The 24,602-nt window shown below is 37.9% G+C and overlaps 2 protein-coding genes and 1 pseudogene across 2 annotated transcripts; 2 read left to right on the forward strand and 1 right to left on the reverse strand.

Annotated features, from left to right (window-relative positions):
• The first annotated feature begins 1,373 nt into the window (after nt 1-1,373).
• On the forward strand, nt 1,374-7,659 carry LOC137948600 (ABC transporter B family member 19-like; annotated as a pseudogene).
• A 6,456-nt stretch (nt 7,660-14,115) lies between these two features.
• LOC137948602 (pentatricopeptide repeat-containing protein At2g06000-like) lies at nt 14,116-15,024 on the forward strand. Its single transcript, XM_068794698.1, has 3 exons — nt 14,116-14,217; nt 14,311-14,442; nt 14,506-15,024. The coding sequence occupies exons 1-3, from the start codon at nt 14,116-14,118 to the stop codon at nt 15,022-15,024; spliced, it is 753 nt and encodes a 250-aa protein (XP_068650799.1).
• Nucleotides 15,025-16,756: 1,732 nt separating this feature from the next.
• Nucleotides 16,757-24,248, reverse strand: LOC137948874 (uncharacterized). The gene is made up of 8 exons (XM_068795070.1): nt 24,115-24,248; nt 23,825-23,923; nt 23,594-23,687; nt 22,526-23,379; nt 22,237-22,351; nt 20,895-20,990; nt 20,705-20,812; nt 16,757-17,238 (listed from the first exon to the last, which is right to left on the reverse strand). Exons 1-7 carry the CDS (start codon nt 24,168-24,170, stop codon nt 20,729-20,731), a joined length of 1,398 nt encoding a protein of 465 aa, XP_068651171.1. The 5' UTR covers nt 24,171-24,248; the 3' UTR covers nt 16,757-17,238; nt 20,705-20,728.
• Between the last annotated feature and the right edge of the window lie 354 nt (nt 24,249-24,602).

Here is a 24,602-nt window from a genome sequence, read left to right on the forward strand (position 1 = left end):
TAAGCCTAGGTTTTTAGTAGCCTTTAATATGCCCCTCTCTTGTTGAAAAGAGGTTACAATCTGAATTTGACCTATTGAAAAGTTATCTCCATAGGACCTAGTCTTGGGTGAGTGCAACCAAGATCCAACCTTGTTCTTGACCTTTTGTGAATATTGGATCTTTGATGGTAGATTGAAATATAATGATTTCATCATACAATTCTTGGCAGGCATGAACATGCTCCACTTTGTCTAAAGGGGGTCAAAATTCAAATACTACATGTTGGAAATTTATCTTAACAAGAACTAGACCTGCGGAGTTCAATCTAAATCCGACCCAATTCCAATTTATATAAGAGAGAAAGAGAAAGAGATAGAGAGATTATAAGAAGTTTGTGGGTTTAACCATACAAACTGGTTGGTTCTTCAAATTTCTGGTTTCATATTATAAGAAGTAAATTGATTCGACACCGACAGGTTGGTTGTATAATGTTTGTAATATCTCGGTTAACGTACTCTAATAGCAAGGTCATACTTAATTATTTATTACCCATTAAAATTTTCTAAAGTTTTATTTTAAAATATCATATCTGAAAATATAAAAAATATTAAAGTCTCAGGGGAATATGCCTTCATACAGGAGCATTTCACTAGAAAATGATGGAGCTGATTAAGCCTAATAAAGCATCTAAGTAATTTTTTAAGCACTTAAACTAATGTTGTTTTAGTATATAAAGATGCTCAGGTATTGTTCTAAAAACACTTAATCTAACGTTGCTAAAGTATGTCACGAGCTAGAATTGAAGATCCGATAAAAAGAATAAAATCATACAACAAAGAAAAGAATAAAATGCTTAAGGTCTGTTTGGAATCCCTAGAAAAGCAAAGAAAATGAGAATTTGATCATTATTATTCCAAAAAATATTTAGTGCAAATGAGATAATGATCAAGTTCTCCTTTTCACTAACTATTTTTTGGAATAATAATAGTCAAATTCTCATTTTTTTTTCTTTTCTTTTCCATGGGGTTCCAAGTAGACACTTAACTAGACTTGGGTCAAAAAACTGCTTCTACCAGTAAGTGATTCAGATTACTTACATGAAGATGCAGGTGCAGCCGGAATTAAAAAATGAAGATGTCGTTTCCTATGCTTCCACCAGAGAGGCTGACATAGTTATAGATTAACCCTGCAAATTCCTTTGTATGCTTTCAGATGTCGTTTGTTTAAGCCAGCAGTCCGAAGGGAAAAAATGCAGAAAAGTTGTATGAAAACAAGAAGAAAGTGATTATTCGTTATCAAACATGAGCATATCCTTTCAGATATTCCTCTGCCAATGGTGTCATCCTTAACTTATATATGCAAGTCCACGGGGTTTCTTCTTACGTGCTCATGCATGAAGATTTATTCTCAGAAGCCCATGCAAATGGAAGAGAAGAAAAAACCGAGGAAGACTGTACCTGACGAGAAGCCTGCCTCATTTTATAAGCTTTTTAGCTATGCAGACACTCTGGATTGGATTCTCATCGCCTTGGGCACAATGGGTGCCATCGTACATGGGATGGCCCAGCCAGTCGGCTACCTTTTGTTGGGGAAAGCGTTGGATGCATTTGGCAGCAACGTCCATGATAGCCTGGGCATGGTTTCAGCCCTCAAAAAGGTGAGATGATATAAGCTTTTTCAACTACAGAAATAGCTTCATAAGTGAAAGAGTCGGTTAAATATCAACACAAAAAGCCCTAACATGGAGGTTGGTTTTGATCTCTTGTTTAGGTTATTCCCTTTGTATGGTACATGGCAATTGCTACACTTCCTGCTGGCTTTCTAGGTATCTTTGCTCCATTATATTTTGGAATTCACAGTTCATGACAATTTTTTGCATAAAGATTTTATTACGCTATGCTAATCTGGAATCCATTGCCATTATAAAGATAACAATACTTACAATCATGTGCGCCGAATATATTTTGATATAAGTAGCTTCAACTGCAGAGGTCGGATGCTGGATGTACACTTGTGAGAGACAGGTATCTCGTTTAAGATTGGCTTTCCTGGGAGCAGTTCTCAACCAAGAGATTGAGGCCTTCGATACAGATTTAACGAATGGAAAAATAATCACAGGAATAACAAACCACATGAACCTCATACAGGATGCAATTGGGGAGAAGGTCAGACGATATTATCCAGTCCTGTTTTAAAGAGATTCAGTGCCTTGCAGAATCAAAACTTCAAAAACTATGTATTTCGGGCTTTTTTGTAGATGGGGCATTTCCTATCAAGTTGCTCAGCCTTCTTTGCCGGAATTGTGATCGCTTTTATCTGTTGTTGGGAAGTGGCCCTGCTCACCTTGTTGGTGGTACCAATAATTTCTGTGATTGGAGCAACCTACACAGGCAAAATGAATGGCATCTCTGCCTTGAGGATGCAAATCTTGTCTGAAGCTACATCAACAGTAGAACAGGTACTGGCAGAAAACTACACTTGTCTCCATTGTATGATCAATACCATCATTAGTCACACGAGCATCACACCAGTGGTCCACTTAAGAGTCACCTGAGGCTAGTATATGCAGTCCACCAGAGTCTAGAACATCCTAGATATCAACCTAAACAAGCAGGAATTTAGCAAATGAAATGAAGCACAAAATTAATCTTCTAAGACTTGATCAAATCAGACGTGTTTATAGAAGATCATGACATACATGTAATTGTGTTGATTGCAGACGATAACTCAAATTAAGACAGTTTTCTCATATGTTGGTGAGCATTCGTCGATTAGATCCTTCTCCAGTTGCATGGACAAACAATTTAAGCTGAGCAAGGTGGAAGCAGTAATAAAAGGTGTAGGCTTGGGACTGTTTCAAACAGTGACATTCTGTTTATGGGGTTTGATTGTTTGGATTGGAGCAATTACAGTAACTGCCCAAAGATCAAATGGGGGTGAAACAATTGCAGCTGTGATGAGCATCCTCTTTGGAGCAATGTAAAATTCCTCGAGATCTATTAAATTCTTGTCACATTGAATCCAATTTTCACCTAATTCGAGCACTAACTGTATCCAACTGAGCTGCAGATCGCTTACTTATGCTGCACCGGATTTGCATATTTTCACTCAAGCCAAAGCTGCTGGAAAGGAGGTCTTTCAAGTGATTGAAAGAAGGCAAAGCATAAGTTACAGGTCTGAAGGGGAGAAGTTGGAGAAAATTATTGGAGATATTGATATACGTGACGTGTATTTTGCTTACCCATCTCGCACAGACAAGATGATTCTAGAAGGATTTTCATTGTCAATCCCAGCAGGCAAGGTGGTGGCTTTAGTAGGAAGCAGTGGATGTGGGAAGAGTACAATTCTCTCTCTACTGCAGAGATTCTACGATCCATTCAAAGGTTTGCTGTTCTTTCTTGACTGCCAACTGTTAGCTCACACAGAGTCTACATATGATCTAATCAAGGAGAAATTTGTGCTACTTAAGCTCTGTAAAAATATAGAAAAAGATACTGTCATAGAATACTCAGTGAAGAAACCACCAGAGGGATCTTCCTCATAAATCTGGACGTAAAAAAGGTTCCTCTCACCAGTTGTGCCTCAGTCAGAACAACTATTGATCAGATCCCACTTCAAAATTTCATCAACAGATAGAAGGTTAGGATGATTATCCAAACAGGGAAAGTTTCAATGCATCCTCCACTACATGGGAGACGTCTTGGTTAGTAAGGCAATACCTACACATGTCATCTTGTGCGGATCAGCCTCAATAATTCGGTGTGCTGCTGCCTGGAAGGTCTCAGCATACTATAATACAATTACATAGTGACATTTGGCAACGTAAATGCAAGTAAAAATAGCATCCTTATGTGTCAGGTCTAGACTTGTCCAAATACAGCACACACCAACACACCTCCCATTCCACTCTAGACCTATGTGATAATTCTCGAACACATACAAACAAAAAATATTAGTTCAGACTGAAGCTTTAGTAATTTTAAATAATGCACAACATCTGTTTCAGAACTCAGATGCATTTGATCCCCACAAAAGCTCATAGCTGAGCCATATTGCAGGTGGCATTTTCATTGATAACCACAACATAGAGGCTTTGGATCTGAGATTCCTTAGGAAAAACATTGGAGCAGTTTTGCAAGAACCTTCTCTTTTTGTGGGCACCATCAAAGACAACTTGAAGATTGGCAACATGGATGCAGATGATAAAATGATCGAAAAGGCAGCAGTGGCAGCAAATGCTCACTCCTTTATATCCCAACTTCCAAAGCAATATGCAACAGAGGTGAGTACAGCCAGATTTTCTAGCTCTAGTATTTAAAATAAAAAGTAGTACCAGATTAAAGGCCATGTACTAATAGCAATATAACCACCATCCTATAAGAACAATAACCTTGGATTAAGTAAGCAACAATAAATACTATATGATAATGACCATAGCAAAGCAGTTCACATTGGTCAATGCTGCACAGGATGAACTACTTCAAATCAACCACTACTACTACAAGTTAAGCAAGCCTTAAGCTTGACTTAGACTAGACTTCAATCAATAGACAATGCTGGCTCACTTGACTAAATAACACCAGATATAATTTACACTGAATGATTAACTTGTAGAACAGTAACCTCACAAACCCAATCTTGGAGTACAAACACCTCATGGTTCAGGTTTCAGCAGGGTCAAGCTGCGCAAAAGCCTCATTCCAGCTTGATTCTGAGATGAAAAGCTGACAGATGAGTTCAGGCCAGATCATTAAACGAAAAAATCGAGCTTGAGCTTGAGCTTGAGCTAGGACAAACTGGGACAGTACTCATTTTCTCACCCTAGAGAGAACAGCAGCTAGTCCTCAAAATTCAAAGAGTTGCCTTGCCACCAGAAAAGATTTTTGGATTCCAAGGATTGACATGAGATTACCAATATTAGACAGTAAAACATATAATAAACAAAAACAATAGATGAGAGAGAGAGAGAGAGAGAGCTTCAGCCAACTCCAAGTGAACCATTTGAGTGCCCTGTGCTCCCTGGTTATGAAAACCTTGCTTACAAGAGCTCCCTCTTTTAAAATGTTAATTTCTAATAGAGTGGATTTTCAGGTAGGAGAAAGAGGAATACAGCTATCAGGTGGACAGAAACAGCGAATAGCAATAGCAAGGGCAATTCTCAAAGATCCACCCATTTTATTGCTTGATGAAGCCACAAGTGCACTAGATTCAGAATCTGAAAAACACGTTCAAGATGCACTTGAGAGGGCTTCAAAAGGGAGAACAGTCATATCGATAGCTCATAGAATCTCTACTGTTGTCAATGCTGACATAATAGCAGTGGTGGAGAATGGCAAAGTGTCAGAAGTTGGGAGGCATCATGAATTGCTTCACACAAACAAATTCTACAACAAGTTAGTTAGCATGCAGAATCTCCATCCGAGAACAGAACCAAGGTAGGTGTCTTCAAGTCAGTTAACTCCTTAAGGGATTAGGCTCTTTAAAAAGGATACTTGATACACCAGTGTCAGGAGAAAGACAAGACTTCCAAATCATTTGGAGAAAAGCGAATCCCAGATTTAGAAATTATGAAATGTACCCCACGAAACAACTGTTGTGGGATTAAATTTTAATTTATTTGACATTCTGAGTTGCAGGAATCTGGACCAAAGTGAAGAAACCCAGACCGCAACAAATCAGTTATCGGCCCAAGAATTTGAGTTATCATTTGAGTCAAAGGATAACACAGGTCAATCAACCAATCCTCACATGCAAGAAGACCCACATGTGACAGGAAAAACAGTTCCATTCTTCCGAATCTGGTTTGGATTGAACAAATCGGAAGCCTCAAAGATTGTCTTGGGTTCTTCTGCTGCTGCTCTCTCAGGCATCTTTAAACCAGTCTTTGGCTTCTTCATTATGACAATTGGTGTAGCTTACTACAAAGCAAACGCAAGGAGGCAGGTTGGAAGGTACTCCATAGCCTTTTGTTTGATAGGTTTTCTTGCATTGGTCACTCACACCTTGCAGCACTATTTCTACGGTGTTGTTGGAGAGAAGGCTATGAGAAATTTCAGAGAGGCCCTGTACTCTGGTATCATCTTTTCTTCCCTCTGTTAATATCTACTTTAATGATTACATCCACGATAGTCCTTTATTAATAAAAGTAAGCTATAACTCCTGGTTCAAGTTCCAGCTAACATACATACATCTTGAACTTTTCAGCGGTGCTTCGTAACGAGATAGCCTGGTTTGAGAAACCTGAAAACAATGCCGGTCACATCACCTCTCGCATCATCAATGACACCACTATGATTAAAACCATAATTTCGGATCGCATGTCTGTGATTGTCCAGTGCATTTCTTCCATCCTAATAGCAACCATAGTTAGTATGAAAGTGAACTGGAGAATGGGTCTAGTAGCTTGGGCTGTTATGCCTTGTCATTTCATCGGTGGGCTCATCCAAGCCAAATCAACCAAAGGGTTCTCAAGTGATTCGACTGTAGCCCATCAAAAGATTGTAGCTCTTGCTTCAGAATCATCTACTAACATCAGAACGGTAGCCTCTTTCACTCATGAAGATCAAATACTAGAGAAAGCACAACAATCTCTTAAAGAACCAATGAGAAGGAGTAGGATGGAGAGTCTCAAGTATGGAGTAATTCAAGGTATATCTTTATGCTTATGGAACAGTGCCCATGCTGTAGCCTTATGGTACACTACTATTTTGGTTGAGAAAAACCAGGCCACCTTTGAGAATGGTATAAGATCATATCAGATCTTCTCCCTCACAGTCCCTTCAATTACTGAACTATGGACACTAGTACCAACAGTAATCTCTGCCATCAGATTATTATCACCCGCATTTGAGACCCTTGATCGGGAGACTCAAATTGACCCAGATACTCCATCAACTTCAACTGATGGAAAGATTAAAGGAAAAGTTGAGTTCAAGAAGGTAAACTTTAGCTACCCTTCACGGCCAGATGTCACCGTACTGAAAAATTTCAGTTTATCAATTGAAGCAGGATCAAAAGTGGCATTTGTAGGGCCCAGTGGAGCTGGCAAATCCTCTGTCTTGGCTCTTCTCTTAAGGTTTTATGATCCTTGTGGTGGACGAATATTGGTAGGTGAGAAGAACATAACAGATTACAATTTGAAATGGTTGAGAGCGCAAATAGGACTGGTGCAGCAAGAGCCGCTTCTTTTTAGTTGCTCAATAAGAGAAAACATCTGTTACGGCAATGAAGGAGTCTCAGAGGCTGAGCTAGTGGAGGTTGCAAGGGAAGCAAATATTCATGAGTTTATAAGCAATTTGTCAGATGGGTATGATACAGTGGTTGGGGAAAAAGGCTGCCAGCTTTCAGGTGGACAAAAACAGAGAATAGCCATTGCAAGAGCTCTAATAAAGAGGCCAGCCATTATGCTGCTAGATGAAGCTACAAGTGCCCTTGATGCAGAGTCTGAAAGAGCAGTTATGAGTGCCTTAGGAATGATGGCAATCTCTTCAGGGCTGTTGTCCAAATGTACCCAGATTACGGTAGCACATAGGCTTGCCACAATAGTGAACTCAGAGAGCATTGTAGTGATGGATAGAGGTGAAGTAGTTGAAGTGGGCCATCACTCAACCTTGATAACATTGCCTGATGGGGTATACTCAAGATTGTTCCATCTTCAGAGCTTAGCAGAGCGCCAGTGACTGACTTTAAAGTGACAGTACAGAGAACCCAACAAATGAAATGAAAAGAAAAGGAAAATACAATAAACTACGTGTTCGAGTATATGAGAAACTAGAGTCCTAGTTGATGATGACTCATAGTTAGACTGAAATTTGTATTCTGGAAGTCTTTGAATCCTACTAAAACTAGGATCTTTGGATGTGCAAGGATTATAAATAAACAGAGTTTGGGTCATGAAATTTACGCTTCTCTATCCCATCTTTTCTTCACTCCCTTCACCCTCTCTCTATATTGTTCTTTCCTCGTGAAGAATCTCATGGGACACTAAAATTAATATGGTACAAGAGCAGGTTCTAGAGCCCGAAGGACTACTGCTTGAAAACTAATGATTGTGATTCATGTTGAGATTTTATATGCAACAGCAACTTAAAGCGTCACGGCTACACACCTAATGCTCAAATCAAACAGAAGAGGCAAAAAAAAAGGAGATAAAAAAGAAGCAAAGAAGAAAACGCAACTATGAAAGAATGATAGCAATTTTACATGGTTCGGTACCTACATCCATGAGGAGAGAGTAAGAGATTCACTATAGTACAAAGGAGTATTACAAAGAGAAACCCCATTGCCCTATGGTTATTCTTCTTCTCCACCTTTCAGCCCTCACACCTAATACTGACCCCTATAAGATGAGAAAACCCCAAATCCTCTATGTTTTCTCCTCTCATTTTCTTAAAAAAAAACCTTATTTTCACATATGAAAGAAAGATCTTGTTAGATATCTTTTGTGGACCTAATAATGATTGAGGCTCACCACTTAAGTGAACCAAAAGAAAAGGGTTCAATGGCGGGTCGGTGATGGCAGATCAAGTCTCAATGGGAGGTGTTTCAATAGAAGGTCAGAGTAAAGAAGGGGACAATGCTCTGAATTTGGTTCGCCAATGGGATAGTCACTCTCATTCGAGGGGAACGTGTTTTGATGGCAATTGGGGAAGGGGGCAGGGGACGATTGAGCCATCAGAAGAGAGGACAAAAAACAGATAAAGAGGAGAAAGGAAGAGGCAGGATTTTCACTCTGATACCAAACTGATGTGGGACAAGGCACGAACATTTAATTGACATTTGCGATATTGATTAGCTGTTGGATTAGAAAGGAAAAACAGGAAAAAAAATAAAGAAGAAGAAAGAAGAATTGGGAATGAGAAATAAGATAATTGAGAAGAATAATTTAGAAGAAAAATAGAGAAGAAAGAAGAAGAAGGGGAAGAAGAAGAAGAAAGAGGAGAGAGAGAGGGAGAGATCAGAAAAAGGGATTTTATTAATTCATCTTCAAAGCTACATTCAACATCCTGTTACAGCCTATAAATAACTAAAATTGAAATTTAAAATTCAAAATAGATAAGATCACTATATGATCAAATCCAATAAAATCATGAAAGATAAACTAAAAATAAAATTAAAATTTAAAATTCAAAATAGATAAGATCACTATTTGATCAAATCTAGTAAAATCAGGAAAGATAAACTAAAAATAAAAAATAATTATAAAAATAATTTGAACCATAATTGGTGGGTCCACTAGGCTGATGGCCATACTAGTGTCCCTGTCACTATCCCTGCCTCCTACGCTAGCCTGTTAGGTGTCTCTGATTCAACCTATGTCTAGCTTATGGCCCTCCTTCAGGGTCTCATCATCTACAAAGACCACAACTCCAGCCCTTTGTGATTGAAGGTGACTCTTCTGTGGTGATCTCTTGTTGCTCCTCCTCCTTGGAGCCCCCTTCACGGCATTAGTCTACTTTTTGGGGATATCCAGGACATCCCCTCCCTCTTTTCCTATTTTTGGGCTCATGTACCGAGGTCTACTTATTCCCTAGCTGACTCTCTTGCTAAAGATGGGGTTTCCTTACAATCTATGATTGTATCTAGGCTGCTCTTGTAATTTGTTCTTTCACTTAGTGCTTTTCAATAAAGCTCATCTTCTTCTTCAAAAAATAAAATAAAATAATAACTCAAAACTGAATCAGTTATGTATATCTTAAACATACAATTTTGATCCAAACTTGGAACCAAACCCAGACCCAGACCCCAAACCCAAAGCCAAAGACCCGAAACCGAAACCAGACCCAAAGCCAAACCCCATACAATGTCGTGTTCTTCTCAGAGAAGAACGAAATGAAATCGCCATGGAAGAAACCAATGAACAGAAGTTCATGGAGCACTTGAGGTTGACTGGGAAGTTTGATGAAGAGGCGCTTGAATTCTAGAGAAAGATCCTCGAATGGTCTAGCCTCTGGGAGGAGATTTATGTTGCGGCAGCCATGCATTTGATCCCGCCATGGCCATCCAAGTCGACCCTGAAGGTAGATATCAAGCAGGTCAGGTTCGGTGCCCTTGACGCTTTGTTCGCTTTAGCGATTGCAATTGGCCGATCGATCGGTCTAGACTTCATAGTCTACACTTGTCAGTAAAAGGAAGCAATTGGAGTTGCCCTCTGGGGGGGTGTCGTGTGTTCATGTTTCTACCACTTGCATTGTCGTTTTCCTCCAAGAGTGCCTCGGTTCAACTACATGGTGAGGAAGATTTGGGCAAAACTTCATGACAACTAGTTCTACCACCTTCACAAGGGGAGCTAACAGGCGTGGCAACCCTCGACACTGCCACCGGTATAAAAGACCGAGCCTTCTATGGACAATGTAGTATCAGACTCATGCAGTGATTGAATTCCACCGGAGTTTAGCATCAAGAAATTTGATTTCCACATATCCTCTGCTTTTCTTGGTTAGAGTTATTTTCCAACAAGGATTTGAACTCAGCCCAACTGAAAAGGAGGAAGAGGAGCTGCTTCTCTATTAGAATCCTTCTTCAAGGACTCTGACCTTCTTCAAACTTAATAACAGGAACTACAGCCACACATAAATCTTCCTTGGGTGAGATGAGGGAGACCAAATATTGTATGAAACTCCAACCTCAACAAGACTCTGTTACGGGACAACCTTAGAGGTTGCATAATGGAGGATCATTACAGCTGAATAGGCGTTGCGGTGCTGTCTATCGCCTGGAGAATCCCAATATCAAGGCTTTTAGAGGAGTTGATGTCACGCAAACACAATGGGGCTTTTATCGCCCTTTCTCCAAAAAGCCTGCACTTTTTCATGAGGTAATCAAAGATGAAGGTGGGTATACTTCGTTCTCGATTGTAACATTGAAAATGGAAGAAAAAATTTGAAACAGGCGACATCTCTGCTCACGAAAAGGTCGTAGTGAGGTCGTCGATACATCATGTATATAGAGGTTTTCAACAAAGTGTAGAGCAGAAGATTAAAACTTGAAAAAGTATCCAAAACTAGAAGCAGAACTGCAAAAGACGGTGAAACGACTAAAGCACTAGAATTGCTCAGCAAAACGATCCGAAAAGACCCATTAAGGAGATATCGTAGTGGCTTGATCCCACTATCAACAAGGGAATTGAATGAGTTTCCCGCATGCGGTTGCACCATGAAATTGGAAAAAGAGAGAAAGCCACAGAGCTATTGATGCTATCAATGTCAAGAGGTTAAGGAAACCCACTATGCAATTCATTGCTCGAACCATGGCTATTGGCTTTCCTCTCCCACTCTTTTTGCTATCTCTTCTTTTCTCTCAAAGTTCACTGAACAACTGATGACAACAAGAACAACAATCAAAACTAAGACTTACAGATTTCTAGAAATATGTTGTGAACTAGTTTATCAACAGCAATTGAGAATAACAAGGACATTAAGGATCAAGAACTTTAGGTAGGAAATTGTTGGATTGATGAATGGCGGAACTAACAAATACCACTAATAAATGACAACGAATAATAAAAAACGGAACTAAGAGAAAATCATTTAACTAAACTAGGAGAGATGATAGATAAAAATATTATTTCTATGGGTTGACCAAGTCAACCCTCGAACTTGCTCTGATACCATGTTAAATTTCTGGAAAGAGAAATAATTCACTGACTTTATTATAACTGAGTACAATGAGTCTCTATTTATAATAGAGGAAAAAAGTAAAATCAAATTATAATTAGACTACCCATGTCCCAGTTACACCCAAAGTCTAACACTAAGGGGGGGTTAGTCTACAATTAAGTGGAAAGAATTCCCCCCGCATTACCTAGTTCATCCCACTTATGGCGTTAGTCCAGAATGACTTGACTTGAAGTGAGATAACACCATTTCATCTCCTCAGGCAAAAACGACGGAATTCTGTTTCCGCAATTTTTTTCAAGTCATCCAATTACCACGAGCGACGGCGTCGCTTCTTCCCCCCCCCCCCCCTGAAACTAAAAAATCACGTTCATTTCCTTTCTCCTCTCCTCTTCCTCAGCCTTCGTCCCCCCCCACCCCCCTTAAACTAAAAAATCACGCTCATTTCCTTTCTCCTCTCCTCTTCCTCAGCCTTCGTCTCTGGATGAAAATTTTCGCCTGACTTCTTCTCTCTTTTTCGCTGTCTCTGCTCGCTCAGCTCTTGTCTGCTCGCTCTGCTCCTCTCGCTCGGCGCTCGGCGCTCGTCTTCGTTCTCTGCTCCCTCTCTCTTGTTATCTCTCGTTTTCGCCCCATCTCCCTCTCTCTTGTTATCTCTCGTTTTCGCCCCATCTCCCTCTCTCGGCCTCTCTTCCCTCTCCCTCTCTCGTCTCCCTCTCTCTTTTCCCTCTAGTTCTCCATCTCTTTTCACTCTCGGCCTCCCTCTTCCTTCTCGTTCTCGCTCTTCTCTTTCCTCCTCCCCCGATTTCCTTTGATTTAACCTATTTCGGTTTCGATATCCTTCGATTTCCTTCAATCTTCTTCGATTTTCGACAGTTAGGCGTCAATTTCTTCCATTGGGCTTACATTTCCCCATTCGGCGGTGATTTCCCCCAAATTTCAGAAGGTAATCCGAAACCCTAATTTTTTTTTCAACTAATTTAGTTTTGTGTTTGAGTTAATTTTAATTTTTGTGCGTAATTTATCTTTATTGTGGCCAAATTAATTCCAATAATATCACATTCATTGAAGCTGTTTTTATCTTTCATAAACTTGTGATGAATTTTATTTCTTATACTGTTTATCAGCAAAATCTCTACACCCGTCACAGAAGTGACTTGTTCCGACTCTAAACATAACTCCCCTTTTATTAGTTGGTTTGTTACAGATTTGATTGTGCCCCAATAAATAATTTGGAAGTGTATTGACTAAGAGAACTGTAACGTTTCCCCGTTTGCTTTAAAAATTTATAAAATACTAAAAAATGGTTGCTGCAACCCTTATCTTAAAACCAAAGTTGGTAAAAAGAAAATTGGCCGGACTCTAAAATCTAAGATTTATATATGAATGGGCATATATCTTGGAGATAACATGGGGATGTAAGAAAGAGTATGTCGATAGGTAAATACTCAGGAGAGTAAATCTGATGATGATATATATGTAGCAGGTTCAACTACTACCCTTGGTATGAACCTTTAAAATCTGAGAGTATTGAAAAGGGGGAATTAAAGATCTGGAAAGTAAAATGCCCTGTAGAGAGATGTGCTACGAAGATAATACTCAAAAAAATTTCTTTTCTTCTTTTCTAAGATTTGAGAGTTGCACATAATAGTGGCCAGCACTTGATGGATCAAGAGCAGAAATCTGTTTTGCTGCATATTGTCCTAACTTTATATTCTTAAGGAATTTGCAGGCACTTAATAGTGCCCACCACATTGTTACTTCTGGTTTTATTAGCATACTTTCAACAAACTGATAAGCATCTGTCAAGTACCCAGCTCAGCCTAGAAGAACTACCACACAATCATAATGTTGTTGACGAGGTTCTATGCCATGGTCTCTCTTCATGAAATGAAAATATTTCCATCCTTCTTCCACAAGATCTTAAATTTTATTCTTTTGTTGTTTTAACTGGAATTCTTACTGCATCCTATCTGTACGGAGGTCTTTTTTTTTTCTTAAAAAAGGCTTATTATCTTAATTAATAGTTATTCTCTTGAAAAATATATAACATCTGCCCTTTTTTTTTGCAAAACGAATTTTGATGAAACCTTTGTTAGAACATCAACTCCTTTCTTCAAACAAGTATCACAGAGTGTTGTGCCAATTCCATTTTTAGGAAATATGTTATGTAACTCTTGACTCTTCTTTTTAAAGTTTCTCTCTCTCTCTCTCTCTCTCTCTCTCTCTCTCTCTCTCTCTCTCTCTCTCTCTCTCTCTCTCTCTCTCTCTCTCTCTCTCTCTCTCTTAATCTGTTAAATCAGTCTCTCTGGCATAGGGCTTTTCTTCTGCCCCATTCTGATCATCCCCACCCCTCAAGCAGCCCCTTGAACGAAAGCACTTGTCATGTGAAAAAAGCTTCAGCTTTCCAATTGTCTGAAGATGGGCAAGGACTAATGAAGACCCTAAGATTTTGATCTGGTCTGTGGATTTTGTATTACAAATGAGCTCCATCTTCTGCTTTGACTTTTTTTAGGGTTTTAAATGGTTCTCCATCGATCGTTACAAACAAGTCGTCTCGCTTCAAGTTTTAATGATCGTGTTATTGCCATTTCTCACTCTGAGTTGCTTGCTCATAGGCGACAGGTTGGAGTCCAAAACCCTGGAAAGTGGGTGGTTAAAGTTATCTGTACCTTATTCATTTGCTCTTAATCTCAAGATATTTTGACATTCCTTCAGCATAATTTGAGTCCTTCCATCGCTTACCAAGCTGTTCAACACTTTAGAAGTCCTAAGCTTTCTTTGGACTTCTTCAACTTTACACGTACAACTGTCCAGTTGAAGCATATTTTTCCCAGTTATGCACTTCTGGTAAGAAGATTATGTCATAGAGGGCATTTAGATTCTGCCACTGACGTTTTTTATATGATGAAGGTTGATGGTCATTATCCTGATGGTTCAATATTGGGGGTCTTGGTAACATCCTTTGCACAGGTGGGTAAGGTAGATTTTGCTGTGGAATTAGTGCATCAAGCCCAGGCATACAAATATAAGCTTAGTTCTTATGTTTCTAATACTCTTTTGAATTACATGGTGAGAAGCAACCGGACAGCTGAAGCAGTAAGATTCCTTAGAGAACAAATGATGGAGCACTTTACTCTTGATACTTCCACATTTAATATTATTATTAAGGGATTGTGTAAATCAGGAAATATTAGTGAGGCTTTTGAAATTTTTCATGAAATGGCAATTTTTGGTTGTCATCCAGATGCGATTACTTACAATGGTCTTATTCTAGGATTATTTCAAAGTAACCAGGCAGATAGAGTGTGCGGTTTATTGCAAGAAATGGGTTCTAAAGATACTTCAAAACCAGATTTTGTGACTTATACATCTATAATATCTGGTTACTTTGAAATAATCCTAAACAAGATCTTAAATAATTTATTCTAATCCCACGTAATTAGTATAATAATTTATAATAAATTTTAATCATTAATTGGTTTAATTATGAAATTTTTATAATTAATTAAACACTTAGGTTTATTTATTATATTCCCTTATGTTATTTTTTAATTTTTATTAATTTTAAATAATTTATTCTATTCACACGTAATTAGTATGTTAATTTATATTGAATTGTAATCATTAATTGGTTAATTATCCAATTGCTAAAATTAATTAAACCATTATTTTTATTTATTATATTCCCTTATGCTATTTTGTAATTTTTAATAATTTTATATAATATATTCTAGTCACGTAATTAGTATATTAATTTATAATGAATTATAATCGTTAATTGGTTAATTATCCAATTGCTATAATTAATTAAACCATTAGGTTTATTTATTATATTCCCTTATGTTTTTTTTATTTTTTTTAAATTTTATATAATTTATTCATGTCACACGTAATTATTGTTTTAATTTATAATAATCTATAATCATTAATTGGTTTAACTATCCAATTGTTATCATTAATTAAACCATTATGTTTATTTATTATATTTTCTTATGTTATTTTAAATTTTTTTATTAATTTTATATAATTTATTGTAGTCACCCGTAATTATTGTTTTAATTTATAATAAACTATAATCATTTATTTAGAAAAGGACACTGAAATCTGTTTTCCAAGCACTAACACTGGAATCTGTTTTCCAGCCACTTCAACTGGCCTGGACTAACACCCAAACATGACTTGAAGTGGAAACAATTCATCTCACTTCAATTCAATTTTCCACTTCATTTCCACTTCATTGTGGACTAACCCCCTGAAAGATAAATCTTAATACGATTAAACAAATGAACATAAATAGAAGACTAACATAACTAAAACACTTTTAAATTGACCCGTTCTGAGAGAATTCTTTCTTATGAGACTCCTCTCCATATACTCCGCTTTTGTAGTTGACAATGCTACAATGGGTTGCAACATAGACTTCCAACTAATAGGTCCTCACTGAGGGGGGGTTAGTCAACAAACTTAAAATTTGAAGTTCATCTGCATCTCTTGCTTCAAATTCATTTCATTTATCTTCATGAACTTCATCTTTGAACTTGATGTTAGTGTGGACGAGTTCATGTGCACTGGAAAACAGTTTCCAGTGTTAGTGCCCCAAAATGAGAAAAATATAAAAAACAAGAGAATGAGTAAATTGTAACAATATACTTAATTAAAACATAATACTTAAACCCCAAATTAGGTAAAAAAAACATGATTACTACACGAATAAGTAATTTAATATATAATTAAAATATATTAATATACTAATTAATTAAATTAGATATTATATTATTTAATGATTGCATTTTTATTGTACATTAACATAGTAATTAAAATCATAGTTAAAATATACCCTATAAAACACAGGTTGACTACTCTATTTCCAATATCTTTCAGACTTGGCTAGAAAGATAACAAGTAGTCTACTAAGATCTATGAAACTTTTCTTTACATGGGATTCGTTCACACGGAGGTAGATGGTCTCATTTACAAAACGAATCAGCCTTTTCTGTTTTAAAGGCTCTTACACTTGTGATTTATCTTTATCCCTCTATCAAAGGAGAGCCACACCACCAACCCATCTTCATTTCAATTATCTTTCAGCAACTACAACGCAGAGATAACAAGGAATAGTATCAATTAATTTTTAATTTCCAGTACCAAGAGAAGTTCCAGTAAATAAATTCTTCTCCATGAGTATTAATTCACCCATTTAGAACCAGTTTTCAATGCTAATGCATAAATGGTTCCTACGTGTTATTGTCAACAGAAAGTGCAACAAACTCAATTACATGTATAAAGAGCTCAATTTGTGTACTTGTACATTATATGTACACATTTCCTTCTCTAGTGCTAACCTGCTGGGGATAAAACTTGATCACGATCTCGATCTGTTTACCGGCTCAGAACTGTGAAATCAGCGGAGATTCGACCCTCGCATGAAGTCCATCGAACAGTTTGGAGACCGACCGTTTGCAGATGACTGAGACATAAGGAGAGGTGGGCTTTGATGGCCCCCGAATTGGTTCATGGACACCCCTTGGGAGAAAAAAGGTGATGCAGACTGCTGCAGGCCTCTGTTGAAGTTGTTAATCGGTGGGAGTTGGCCGGTTGCAATTTTCAACCTCTGCACTCCATCTCTCAGAGCCTCGTTCAAAGCTGAAGGATGGAATACGAGACATGTTATGTTACAGGTCCATGAAATATTTTTCAATAATTGACCAAATGATAGGAATAGAATATCATTCAAAAGACAGAAAAAACACAAAAACAAAAGGTCTGCTTTTAGCTTCTGTAAACAGATAATAGAAAATAGAGGATGAGATTGCTGATCGTATCCTCCCACCAACCCCAGACAGCAGCAACCAGATCCATGGTTCCACTTGGTTCATGTGGTGGATCCTGACCTGTAACTTGCAACTTCTCAATGAACTTAATATACTGAAAGAAGGATTTGACAATAATTTTCTGGCCAGTCTACAGAGGTAAACAGGTTTTTCCTATGAATAGTCCAGGGGCATGGAGAAAGCTGGTTTCAGCTGTTTCAGTAGGAACCAGCACATAACGTATCGAGAGAAAATTGGATTTGGTTAGACAATGCGTGGTTGGTAAACAAGGATCGGTTTTTTAGCAAGGTACGGAATGTATCGTCAAATATTCAATATCTTGCTTAAGAGTCCTCAGGATAATGTTTTGAACCATGACAGTCAAGAGTATTCTCACCTCTGTAGATTGCTAGTCATTTTTTAGTATGTGGGGAATCTCTGCCCATCTCCCCTTCCCCCCAAGGCTTGTCGCATTGCTTCATTCCCTTTATGCTATCTTTTTATTTTCTAATAAAAAAATTTCTTTTTTTCCAATAATCTTTGTGCTAGCAGCACAAGAATAATATAACGCAAACAGCTCTATGGCTCTCTTCTCCCCTAGAAGTTGATTCTCACATCAAGTACGTGGTTATCTCTCTTCAGTCATTGCCAGGTATCACATGCTATGACTATATCTGAAAACCTACCATCACGAAGTTGCGAATAAATCTTTGAACTTATTGACACAGTCCATATATACCTCATGCTTCCAAACCCCATTGAGCAACTTGTTCCTTATATTGACTTGCTGGACCAAGAGATCGAGCATTTTGCTGTCTTCTTCGAAGGTTCAAATGTCATATGATCGAGCAGTTTGTTGTCTTCTTACAACCATTTATAATGTAAATCCGAGATAGTCCTCATGGAAAAAACTTTATTAGATAACCATTACCTGTCACGAAAACACAAACCACAAAAAATAAAATACCATGTGGTGAATATTTATAACACCCGAATCACCTCACCACATGGCAAAATCATTCCATAGCACTTTAAAAAATTTCAACAACATTCTAAAACATTTCAAAATTAATCAAACTATTTCCATTGCAGATGCACTAAACAATGCAAAAACACACACATCAAGTCCAAATTCACCAAACACCCCTTGTAAAGCCCCATATGACTTCGTAATCACTACGAACTGTACCTCGTCAGTGATGCGGATTGGGTTTCGTTGGCTAATGGACACCCGTGTAGGCGACTCAGCCTTGTTTGAACTGGACTAAACACCCCAAACTCTAAACCGTAATCGAAAACCTTAAAAAACACTTTAATAAACCATAAACTCCCTGAACCCTAAACCCTAAACCCTAAACACTAATTTCAGAACTTAAAACCCTGAACCCTAGACCCCCTAAACCTTAAAAGCCCTAAACCCTAATTCCAGAACTTAAATCGCAAACCCTAGACCTTAAAAACCCTAAAAGTCCCAAACCCTAAACCCTAAATCCTATCAGCCAAAAAACTTAAACCCTAATTCCATAACCTAAACCATAAAAAAAAACCCTAAACCCTAAAAATACGATAAATCCTAAACCCTAAACACTTAACCCTTAAACACCAAGCACCAAACCCTAAATACACTAAACCTTAACCCTAATCAAGAATTTAGACCATAAATACCATAAACCGTAACCCTAAATCCCACAATTATGCAATAATTAATACAAATTAGGCACTGAAACTAAAATTAAATCAAATACAACACTAATTTAATCAAAAAAAAAAAATAGGGTTTAGGCATACCTTCTGAAACTTGGGGAAAATTGAAGCTGAAGGGTGAAATCGAAGCCAAATTGGGAAATTGATGCCAAATCGAAGTAGAAATGACGAAATCGACGCACAAATGTCGAAATCGAAGAAAATCGATATCGAAATGAGGGATATCGAACGAAATCAAAAGGTATCTTGGGGGAAAAGAGAATAGCGTCAGGGAGAAGGGAGTGGGAGGCCGAAAGGGAGAAGAGAGGGAGAAGAGAGAGAGAAGAGAGGGTGGCCGAGAGGGATAAGAGAGAGGGAGAAGCGAGCGGGAGGCTGAGAGGGAGAGTGAGTGCGAGATAGAGAGAAGGAGGCCGAGAGGATGTTCGCAGCGAAAGGGAGAAGGGAAAGGGAGGCCAAGAGGGAGAAGAAAGGGAGTAGGGAGAATGGAGGCTGCAGAGAGACGGAGGAAAAAAATCGAGAAGGAAGAAGTGACGAGAGAAGGAAGAGACCTTTTGATTTCAAAGTGCAGGAGGGAGCGGGAGAGAGAGCCAAAAAAAATTAACATCGACGAGGGTTCAAAGCGCGGCAACCGCTTCATCTGGATGACTCGCAAAATAGTGCGGAAACTAGATTCCTGAAATTAAGTCGTGGAAATGATTTTCGGATTCATCTTAGTCATCTACATGACTTGAACGCTGGTGCTTCACTAACGATGTCAGGAGATGAACTGAGTAATGCGGCATAAGTTCATCTCTTGCGTCAAGTTGACTAACCACCTCCCCCCCCCCCCCCCTTAATGTATGTAAATACCCTGTCATAGACCTCCTTTAATCAAGATCACCTATAAATTCATAATCCACATACCTTTTCACCAACATTGACCCCACATCCTTCTAATATACAATGCACATGCTAATTGTTTGCTAAGTAACAAAGAACCCACTTCATCGCTTCCCAATGCCCCTTTCTGGGATTTCCCATATGCCAAATAACAACACTAACGGCTTGTGAAATACTACCTTGTACAAACCATAGCATACATCAAACACTCAGCAACATTTGCATTTGGAACTTTAGACATGTACTCCTCTTCCTTAGTCTTTAGGCACAAATCCATAATGATGAGCCAATGGTGTACTTACCGGTTTGACCTCCCTCATGTGAAAACAAGCCAACACTTTCTCTAAGTACTTCCTTTGAGACAACCTCTAAGTAGGAGTCTGATAATCGTCAATTGAGATTTTAGGACATTCACAGACCTTAAAAAAATCCCTAGGATAACCCTCCAAAGTGCAAATGACCTAGTTGATTCCTAAGACTACTACCTCCAATAACACCCTTCATCATGAGGTATGCTTACCTGAAGAACTACCTTTTTCATACTATATAAATAGTGTTTCATTTGTAAATTTTATTACTATTGTTGTTGCAGTCCTCTTGTTTGGTTTCTTGCTCCCATGGGATTCTCTATTCTTAATAAATCTTTCTCATGGTATTTTAAAAAACATTGTATACAACATTGAAATGAAAAATGTAATACAACATTTAAAAATTACCTCACAAAAGTACAGTCATTGATACTAGGCTGCAAAAAGTACACTATTTATGGTCTTGAGCAGTTCTTTCTCTTCTCCGTGGGCAATACCAGGATCAACATAACATAACTGAAAGAAAAACAGACGTACCATTAATAAATGCCTTTGATGGAAGTATTTGAATTGGAAATAGATGGGAGCCACTATAAACCTGATATTGTGGTTTCCTCAATGTGTGGACCCCTCTTTTAACAAATCTTTGCCACCCATTATTCTCTCTGAGTGACCTTTCTAAAGCTGCTGTACTCTAAACAAGACAACAAAAGAAAAGTGGCAAACTGTAAATTAGTCCTATTGATGTGGGTTAAAGGTACATTTGAATTAAGGGTGGATTAGACAGACTACTTAAAGTTTATTTGATTTAATTATTTAAATAGCGAAGCTGTCTTTTAGCCCTAATTAATGTACTTAAGGTGAGAAGGGTCGCAGTTTACCCCAATCTCCAATTTTACATTAACTGGAATGAACAGGTTATCTCCCTGCTCTTCTTCTCTCTCGTTTCTCTTCAAGGTGAATTCTTTACCATTTTAGAAGTTCAATTCTGTAACAACTCACAAATCCATGTCTTATCAAAAATTGTTAAGACCTCTGCTTTCAGAACAACAGTTTCCTTACTGTTAAGAATCCTTAAAACTAAGATCGATGTAAGAAAACAGATGCCAGTCATTCAAAAGAAAAGAAAAAAAAATGCACTAGATTATCTTACGGTCAATAGTTCACACATGGTTCAAACACACATGCAAATTCGATATTAATTGAAGCACATTTGAGACATTCTTCTGGTGCAGCCCTTCAGTCTGGTTATATGGTGTTTTAAGGGTCACAAAGACCTAACCCATTCTTTCCATAACAATCCAATCACAAAAAAGACTAAGGCAACTAACTGAAAAAAGGTCCTGTCCCACAAGGAAATTAGAAAACTATAGCATTCTAAAGTCCCATTTAGAGAATAAAAGTAAGATGAGAGAGACGAGAAAGAGAAGGAAGAGAAAGAGAGTTTTCAGAAAGAGAGGTCATGAATCACTCAACTAAATACTGTTTAACTATAATTGTGGTACACAAAGAGATCCTTGTTTGAATAGGATCCCAGTGACTCATTGAATACACTTTCCTAACTAAAACTCATCATCTAACTAGGGCTCTAACTCTTATGCCCTTGAAAAGATAGAAGTGGAGAGCTAGGTTCAATCATCCATTGAGATCAACAACGGCACAAAAGCTTTTCTTGGAAAATGATTGATTAGAGTTGATACACTAGAGATCAGGAGGAGATTATCAGACGTCCTCCAGGACTTTTCAGAATGGAATAATGGAGGTGTAGGAAAGGGCAGTCTTATCATTATCTCAAAAACCGGCTAAAAAGCTTTTACCAATTCTACCATTTTAATCTGCTGGCTCGGAACCATACCAGGTCCAATAAGTGTGTTAAAAATAAAAAACAAAATAAAATGGTGGTTCCAACGATATTTAATATGAGTCTTACTAATACTTACATGGCCAGGGTCTAAAACCAAAAGAGAATACCCTTCTGGTGTTCCATCTAGCTTTGTCTGGATTTGAATCCCAACGATGATTCGTGAATGCCCATTATGCTGAAAGTACAAAGGCCTGCACATAGAACCTTTGAAGGAGGACATTAATATTATCAAATTGATAAATTTTTCTAACAGAGAAAGTATAAGAGTATACACAAATCTAGTAAGACGATGCATATAAAACCTTAGTTCAGAACATTGTCATGTGATACTAGATCATATATGAATGAGATGGAGTAATACTCACGTTTTCCCACTGACCATAACACGTTCCAACTTTCCTGAGTCAGAAAAATAATTGCACACCCATTCTGCAAGAATTTGTTGAATATTCACGATCTCCAGGCCACGCTTTTTTGATCTATCCTGATTGGATATATTCATGCTGTTCATTTTAACAGAGCTCTGTTGCTTGATGGGATCCATTTGAATATCACCACAAGTGCTTCTGTGTAAAAACCTGTCCATTGGTCCATAGACATGTTGCCTTTTGTTCTTGACTCCACTATCAAATTCCACTCCCCTTTCAGTTGTTGTGCTTGCAAAATCCACAATCCTTGCCCGAAGCCCAAAAAGCCTAAGGAGTGTGGCACATTCAGTGGTCCCAATCCATCTTTTGGAGCCATAAACTTTATTGTTGAACATACGTGAACCAGGAATATCAAATCCAGCTTCCCAAGCAATCTCAAGCCATCTCTGCAGCGAGGGAATATCTGGAACAAAATTTGAGCCACCAAACATAACTTCCCTTGCATCCTGTCTTTCTTTTAATAGATGAGAGCTTAGCATCTGAATGTTACGCCATCCACAACCCCAACCTGCGTCTTCTGATTTCAGACTCTGAAAATGATCTACATGACCACTTACAAGTGTTCTTGATCTTCCATTTTCTAATTCTAAGCAATTCCTCAACAATGTCATAAGGCCACCTTCAATTCTACAGAAGGTACCCCTTATTTGCAGACGAAATAAGCTATCAATCTTTTCCTGATTACAGATTCTACTATTTTGGGTACTGTCACTACGGGATGTAGAAATTGTTTCAGGTAAAGCCTCTCTAGCAAAAACTTCAAATATATTCTCAGAGTTGATCGCTTTTCCCTGCAAAAGATTCACATTAAAAAAAAAATCTAAGCTAAACCAGTACCAAATCTACTCATAAGAATGCTTCCATTTGTAATAGTTATCCACCAAATTTCCTGAATATCTATGAAGCTGTAAGGTTGTATGGTAAATGTATTTGGCAGATGCATCTCCATTTTCTATGCATATCAAAATAAACTGTATAAACCATTAACCATTGTAGGGACCATACACTTAATCTAGGTGGGCTAGATTCCCATGCAAGTCGCCGGGCCAATTCAAAGTCATTTGCAAATTCTTTTTCTACAAACTGATCAGATGTATGCCTGTCCATGTTTGCCACGTAAGAATGCAGAAAGAGCCAGAAAAGAGCCAATATTCCAAAACTAGTCTAGAGGAGCATTATGAGGAAGGAACAGAGTCAAAACATCATCTGAAAATATTTAGCGTTTTATAACAGTACAGAAGGGGATATCGAGGTGGACTGGAGGCCAGTGAGATTGCGGATGCTAGTTCCACGTCCCTCGCAACTTCTTCTTCCACAAGATGATCGTTTACATGTCTGCACATATTGTGAAATATAAAATATTTGCAGATCCAAAAACCTGGAAAGAATTGTAATTCGGGGTATATTAAAACTATATTTAGCAAGGAATTACTAATTAGGTACATTCCCAAAATATTCTTAACCGTAAAACTTGTGTGTGTGTGTGTGTGTGTGTGTGTGTGAAAGAGAGAGAGAGAGAGAGAGACCTTTCCAACTCTGGTAAAGGAATACTCAAATTACACAAGGGACAAGATGAAGACATAATCACTCTCTACAAGCTCTGCACCGAAGGAAACAACAAACGATGTCAACTTCATTAGTCTCGGAAGGAACTCGAACGCTTAATTCAATAATTCACTTCGAATATATAGAACTATTAATCGTGTGACACTTACTGTTAATATTTTTCACTGTTTAAAAAAACAAATTACGAGGAAATACTTATGAAATACTACACGAGCTCTTTCCTCTTAATCGCCTCCGGTCTGAAATGCCGATGTTAATCACCAAAACCGGTTGAATCTCAGAAAGCCAAAAAATCTCCTTTCTTCTTTTTCTTGACTTTATTCCTGAAGTAAAAATGACTCAAAATTTAAAAAAAAAAAAAAAAACAAAACAAAACAGAAGGATCGGTGCAGTGGAGGAAGCCAAACAGACGAAGATGAAAACCTACAAACGATTATTTGAATTTAGA

Source organism: Aristolochia californica, unplaced genomic scaffold, assembly GCF_029961685.1.
Source record: "Aristolochia californica isolate CCGP_79_NKW_82.1479 unplaced genomic scaffold, dmAriCali1.0.hap1 SCAF_13, whole genome shotgun sequence".
In the NCBI taxonomy this organism is placed as follows: Eukaryota; Viridiplantae; Streptophyta; class Magnoliopsida; order Piperales; family Aristolochiaceae; genus Aristolochia; species Aristolochia californica.

What these genes read in the sequence shown, in the direction of transcription:
- LOC137948602 (XM_068794698.1), top strand. Translation starts at nt 14,116, where the DNA reads ATGGTTCTCCATCGATCGTTACAAACAAGTCGTCTCGCTTCAAGTTTT. An exon ending in TGCTTGCTCATAGGCGACAG is followed by an intron (nt 14,218 to 14,310) that starts GTTGGAGTCCAA and finishes ACATTCCTTCAG; the next exon opens with CATAATTTGAGTCCTTCCAT. An exon ending in TTCCCAGTTATGCACTTCTG is followed by an intron (nt 14,443 to 14,505) that starts GTAAGAAGATTA and finishes TATATGATGAAG; the next exon opens with GTTGATGGTCATTATCCTGA.
- LOC137948874 (XM_068795070.1), bottom strand. Translation starts at nt 24,170, where the DNA reads ATGTCTTCATCTTGTCCCTTGTGTAATTTGAGTATTCCTTTACCAGAG. An exon ending in GTTATGGTCAGTGGGAAAAC is followed by an intron (nt 22,352 to 22,525) that starts GTGAGTATTACT and finishes TTCTATGTGCAG; the next exon opens with GCCTTTGTACTTTCAGCATA. An exon ending in TGAGGAAACCACAATATCAG is followed by an intron (nt 20,813 to 20,894) that starts GTTTATAGTGGC and finishes TTTTTCTTTCAG; the next exon opens with TTATGTTATGTTGATCCTGG.